The sequence below is a fragment of the Sipha flava genome, unplaced genomic scaffold, assembly GCF_003268045.1.
Source record: "Sipha flava isolate LNK unplaced genomic scaffold, YSA_version1 20555_pilon_pilon, whole genome shotgun sequence".
NCBI classification, from domain to species: Eukaryota; Metazoa; Arthropoda; class Insecta; order Hemiptera; family Aphididae; genus Sipha; species Sipha flava.
Genome location: NW_020272808.1, coordinates 1,419 through 8,528, shown reverse-complemented (window position 1 = coordinate 8,528; position 7,110 = coordinate 1,419). Strand labels below are relative to the sequence as shown.

At 29.4% G+C, this 7,110-nt stretch overlaps 1 protein-coding gene across 1 annotated transcript; it reads right to left on the bottom strand.

Annotated features, from left to right (window-relative positions):
• On the bottom strand, positions 1–6,386 carry LOC112682500 (lipase maturation factor 2-like; the record flags this gene model as incomplete). The annotated part of the gene is given in 9 exon segments (XM_025553113.1): positions 1–79; positions 154–600; positions 684–830; positions 916–1,021; positions 1,213–1,391; positions 2,587–2,819; positions 2,894–2,995; positions 4,685–4,865; positions 5,964–6,386. Coding segments are annotated over 9 exon segments (1,568 nt in total), but the record flags the coding sequence as incomplete, so codon positions are not given.
• Positions 6,387–7,110: the final 724 nt, after the last annotated feature.

The following is a 7,110-nucleotide window of genomic DNA, read 5'->3' as shown; positions in this document are numbered from 1 at the left end:
CTCAAAAGCCATGGATTTTGTGCTGGAAGTGAGTGAGCAGCAAAAAACAATTGCCGATCAAGTAATGGTTTGTATGGAACTAAAAATAATTCAAGATAAAAATAGTAGTTAAGATAATATACTTATATACATATATATTACAAAAAAACAAACCGATAATTGGTGGTGTAACATTCACATTCCCAGGCTTGTATAAAAATTGATATTCATACCAAGGACCCTTTATATCGCTAGCTCCTTGAATTATAATTTCTTTACGATTTTCAAAATTGAATAATTTATTTGGTAGAACGTATGAGTTACTTATTTTGTAAGGAGCTAATTTATTGTAGAATAATTTTAAATCACGTGGGATAGTTTGGTTAACACTTGGATGAAGACCTGATAAATTAACTGAACCCAAAGTAAATATGCCCAAACATACAGAAACATAAAATGCTGATGTTATAAATGCTGAAATAGAACCATTAGTTTTATTTTTTAATGGTAGAGATGAATAAAGAGATGTTAAACATTCATAGATAAATGACCCTAATGCAAAATAAGAAATATATGGCAAATATATTGAGAGATAAATATTGAATAACTTTGGAGTAAATGCTGAAAAAAAAAAAAAAAAAATCAATTAATTTGTCTTCAATAAAAAAAAACCATTATTTAATAAATTTAGATATTAAGTTTACCTATTTTAAAATCCGGTGTATTTTCTGGGGTTATATGGAAATTATATAACATTGGAAAAATAGCCAAGAGTAACGTTATCACATTAATAGTCAGAAGTCTTGTAAATACAGTAGAACACCACTGTCGACTTCTAGCAAGAGCTAATTCTAGAAAATTAAAATAAAACAAAGAAATATATCATATTTAGGTATTACAAATATAACATTAAATGAATAAAACTACAATATTTACCTCTATAAAACGTATGGTCATCTAACAATGATAAGCAAAGAACTAGGTACAAAAGATTAAAGTAACTATAATTTCCCGATGCTAAAATACCAAGTTGCATGAATACCTAAAAAGAGCCAAATATTATTGTTGCAGTATACTATGTAAAAAACTATAGCTAATTTATGTTATCATATAGTTTTACAAATAAATATAGCTTTATAGGCAGAATAATGAGATTGATCAAGAATTTTGACTGCCATTATTATATGTTTTTTTTTTTTATATAATTCTATATTAATCAAAATAAAACATTACCTGAATATAATATGCCAATTTTTGAATGGATCTAATAGGTACCAAAAACATCAATGGTACAAATAAATCATTAATTTCTGCAAGTACAGTAAAAGTTTTTAAAAACCAAGCCGGCAAATAGTGTGAATACCATGAAATAAAATTTGGCAGTGGCATAGTTTCAAAATATTTTGACAAAGCTAAAAAAAAAAATCAATATATTAAAATATTAAATAAATATAATCAACGAAAACTTTAACCATAATATAAATAAATTCCTTAAATGTAAAAATAATGTTCATCTTTATTTAAAAAATTAAGAAAACCTATTTCATGAGATATTATAATTTAAATGATACTTTCAGTACCTTAAGTATCCCAAAATTTTAACAGAAAAAAGTATGTAACAAATAAAGAAATATATTCAACTTTGTATGAAATTTATTGATCAACATTTTTGAAAACTTCTACATCAAATAAGATATTGATTTTATAAAATTACAATTTATGAAATTAATTGTACAGTATCAAACTTTTAATAGTTTACTAGTTTTCAATTAGTAATAAGTCTCATTTTAAATCAAGATTCAAAAATACTAGATGAATACCATCTTCACTTCATTCTTGTATATTTGTTTTTTTTTTTCATATATACAGTATTATTTTAAAATATTGTAGGTAACATTAATGAGAGTAAAATAGTTTTAAGCTTGTCAAATCTTTGGTTTTATTTATAATAGCTCCTTATAAAATATTTTTGGTTCTTCCTTCAGCCAGCAGTATTACCAGACTATAAGAAGAGCTTAAACATGGAACAGGCAACGTATAGTTAACCATGGAAAAACAATCATTTCTTAAATCCACTCCTGCCACTTTTAAAGACTAGTCTTATGGTTTGTTCATAGTCACGGAAAAATGACCTTTACGGGAAACTGTAACTATTTGAATTGAAAGTGGTAGTAAGATGGGATCAAAAGTATTATTGGTAGAAAAACTGTTTCTTTTGTACCACAGCCTGTATAAGATAATTGCTAATACGAGTACTCGGTAATATATACTGTTGGTGTACATGCAACGCGCAAGATAATTTTTATTGATTAACTTATTGGAAAAATTTGTATTTATATATCGGTATCAAACAATTGACAGACAAAAATGATGCGTCATAAATAGCTGGAAACCTGCAGGCCGCTGTGATGCACAATCTGTATTGAAGATGGATTAGTCTTAATTAACCCACTTAAAAAACATTTTTTAAAATCCTTTCTTAATGCACATTTACAATATTAGGTGAACCATTATTCTAAATTTCAAGCTTGTACGTTTAGTAGATTTCAAGAAATAGGGATTATTGAGCGAGTAGTATTTAAGTATTATATAAAATAGATTACATACCAGTTAAATCATACCAGCTCTGTGCCCCTGAATTCATCTTAGAAACACCTGCAGAAAATGCTACCCTGAATAGCAACCATCTTACGAGCCAAAAAGCAATTGAATCATGAGGAAGCGATGCAAGTGCAGTTTGCAGGCGTAAATTACGTTTCTTTAGGGGAACTTTTGGTTTTTGAAAAGGCAATGGAGCAACCAGTATACATAGTAATCCCACTTCTAATAAAAGCTCATCACTAAAAAATAAAATACATGTATTTGCATTAAAAATGAAGTTATTTAAAAACAAAATAATTTATTAGTAACTCACGCTAAATCAGACAAGAATATTTGACCAACTTGATACAATGATAAATACAAGATCCAGAGGGTGAAAAATAAAAATTTGTTGCAAGCTTTTTGTGTTAAAAATCTGAAAAATACATAAAAATGATCTCCGTTCATAATATAGTTAACTGTAACAAGATTATGTATATAAATTGAACATCAACATTTATTTTACACAAATATTTAAAAAAAAAAATTTATTGTACTACCTAGATTTATCAAACTTAATTTATTAATTTTTAAATATTAATGAAGTCAAGATACCAAAATAGTACTATAAAAATACTATTATATATACCAATATTATAATTTATTTTTAAATCTACACACCACAAAACAACAATGGTTACAAAATCAAACTCTTCTGGATCCCTAGGCATTCTATCAGAAAAAAATGAACTTGCCAATCTTGCTGCCAAAACTGCAATCACCTCTCCACTATCATTGCTCATAAAAATTATTTCATTCCACGATATAAAAAAACTAATAACAAATAAATGTCAAAAAATATAGCACCAGAAACGGGCATCCTACTCCACCAAACTTAATACCATAAAACACAATACTGACAATTGGATATTCTTGATCGGAACACCCAGAAAATTAGAAGTTATTATAACAAGACTCGGAATCGAACATACACAAATCTCTCATAGTTTTCTTATGGCCAAGGAAGAATCTCGGATATGCTCAGCTTGCGGTGTTGCAGTCACTATCATCCACATTCTCACCAAATGCCGTATATATAACAACATTAGAACCGTCCACATTATACCTGAATCACTAGCCGAAACACTCAACAATCACCTGTAATCAATAGCCAACATCATCCAATTCATCAAAACAGCCAAACTTCAAACAAAAATTTAAATTTTATACTCAGAATAAACACATAATGTAATGTAAAATAATAAACTAAATAATTTGTAAACCCAATGGCCCATGCTGCCAAGGATTCTATACCAATAAAAAAAAAATATATATATATATATAATTTATTTTACACACAATTACTATAATTTTTTTTTTATTAAAGTTAAAGTTTGACTTTAACTTTTCACATTATCAGTTTAGGTTAATTCTAATAAATTTTATTGAATAGGATCAAATTTGCCCATTATATTGATGTTGGATTAGTATCTAATCTATAAATCACAAAAATAAACTTTCTCTCTAAATTGTTGGTTAATCAAATAATACATAATAGGTTAAACCATAATTATTTTAAATTAGACTGATTAAATACAACTTATATAGGAACAATAATAGTTATTTCAATACTTATTTTTATAAATATTGCTAAAATGGTTTAAAAAAATTTTTTTTTTTTTTAAAAATATAGCAAAATTGTTCCAATGGAAAACTAATTACTGTATTTTAAATGCATCTTTATACAAGAAACTATAAAAATTGTACAAAAAAAAGTAGAACAGTTTGAGTATAAAATTTAAACCAGAGGTAGGACCTTCGTTTTGCTATCAAAAATAAATAAATACATAGAATTATGGTAATGTTGTAATGCTTAATAATTCGTTAAAAATGCATATATATACAAATACGTAACAATGAATTCATAATGGAAAATGCCAAAAATTTAATTTATTATTCAGTCATAAAATTGTACATCAAACATTGTATAATAAAATTAAAACAAACAAAAATCTTATTTTTAAATTTTGAACACATTAATTATACTTTATTCACTATTTTATCACACAGTATTTTATTTACTATGGTAAAAAAAATGTTAATTGTTAATAGTAGCAAAACTTACCCTAAAAATGCAAAAATGATTCCAAACAGACAGATTAAATCAAACATGTATTCAGCATTCAAACCAATTTCTGATGACATCCATAACAACGTAGGTTTTGAATTAAATTTATCTAATAGCTTAGGACTTTCATTAATCAATGTATTTTTAGCTGGTAGTATACCATTTTCTCCAAATATACCTGTAACAATTTGTATTTAATGTTAAAATACATAACACTATAAATCAAATATAACCATAAAATAAAAATGTATATAATATTATAATTTAACAGATTATAATTTAAACTCTAAAATAATAAATAAAAAAAATATAAGAAACAGGTAATTAAGTAGGTATTTAGTAGACTTTGGTGAACTTTATTAATAATTGAAATAACATTACTTTTAACTACCTTTATTTTTAAGTTATTAGAAAAATAAGAAATTTAGTATCTAATTCATTTACTTACATGGTAAGTTTACACATTAATGATAAAATCATAACAAATATATAATATAGTAATGTAATGACAAGGTATATGGTAAAACTAAAGTTTAAAGTTGAAATTTTATTTTATATTTTTAATTTTAAAAGAGCAAAACATATTTTAGTTATGTATAAAGTTTAATAAAAATTAATATCAAAATTGCTTTTCAAAATAATAGTAACAATATTTGAAAATAACCATTGTATAAGCATTTTTGAATAGGTAGATACCATGTATTGAATATCAATATCAAGCAATTTTTTTACTTTTATTCTTTTGATATATTTTACAGATATATTCATTATTTCTGCAGGATTTTTCAAGTTTAGATAATGTGTATTAAAAAAAGGTGAAAAACATAATTGAGCTTTGAAACTAAAGAAACCAATACAGATAAAATATCTCCACTACGAGATTTTTTAAATCTATTCTTCCTGTTATTATAAATTTTTAATAACCAAAATTACCGAAATAAAAATACAAAAATTAAGAAAAACAAAATAAAAATATTGAAAACCAAGTTTTATTGTCAACGTACGAAAAAAAGTGATAAGTTGAAACAAATGGATGGGTAATTAAATTTTTTTCGAAGGTTCAAATTTCGTCGAGGATCGGCAAAGATTACCGGATTGGTATGCCGAACACAAGAAAAAAAGTTGACGAATTTGTTAGAACCCACGGTGAGCGACGACGGACGAGATGCCACGTCGTGCAACCCCAAGGTTTATAGATAATTATTATCATCGGATCAATTATCTTTAAAACTTGGTGCGACCCCACGGAGGTGTCCAGGACACCGGCACAACTTACCGGAATTTTGGACGTAGAGAGCGATGAACGCTTGCAAGTAGATCACCGCGATTCCTCGGAGGAACAAGTTCCTCGTATACCTGATGTACTGCATGGCGGCACGCGTTCAGACGACGGAGCTCACTAGTCGGACGCACACGTATACGAGTGGAAAAACGCACGCGATTCCGTCGGTCGTGAGATCGATATTACTTCAGAACCATGTCCCGCGGATATGAGAGGAAGCAAAAAAAAAAAAAAAAAAAATAATAAATGAAACAAAACCTGACGAGGACCGGCTCTTGAGGACGTGTCGGCACGGCGTCCGTCGACTCGAAATCGTCGGATAATGCTGCAACGGCTCGACGGCAGTCGCGGAACGGTGAGATGCAGGTACACGGGTCCACAACACGAATCGCCGGGCGGCCGAAATGTTGGCTTGTTATACGTTTTCCCACCTATCCGCGGAGGTGTTGCCACCACAACCGCACGAAATGTGTAGCTCGCCCGGTAGTGTGGAGCCCGCCGATTGGTCGGACCGACGCTGCGGTCACACCGGTAACACCGGCACTACCAGCGGACGTTGTGCTCGTGTCCGAACTGTCGACTGTTCATTGAAGTGTCAAAACCGTTCCGTGAACCCAAGATTTGAATGAATTCAATTCAAATATTTCATCCGTAAACCCAACGAAGGCCTGTCACGCATATATCTTAAACCGTGATCAGTGGACGGGGCGGTAGGTCCCTGCATTAGCCACTTACAGTGTCCACCAGTGGCGGCGCGTTTCTGGTTTTATTGAAGTTAGCTGCTTCGTGTCTAAAATGTGGTGGTTAGGCAGCGTTGCGCGACAGATAAGTTTAATACGTTATTTGCACATATGGCTTAAAATATTATTTTTTTATATTTATTATTCGTATATTATTTTGTTTGAACCCGATCATTTTAATATTTACTTTGAACCTAAAACTTTGAGTACTCGACACACGTAAGTACTTCATTGGAAAATGAGCTTCCCGTCGCCACTGGTGTTCACTGCCCGTTTGCCCAGCTATGCGACCGCGCACGGGTACAGCGTTACGAATATTTCGATATGGTGGTATTACTTCAAAATACAATTAATCTCAATGTTTTGTCAATTTTGTCTTTCCACTTTATATCTGTGCCTTG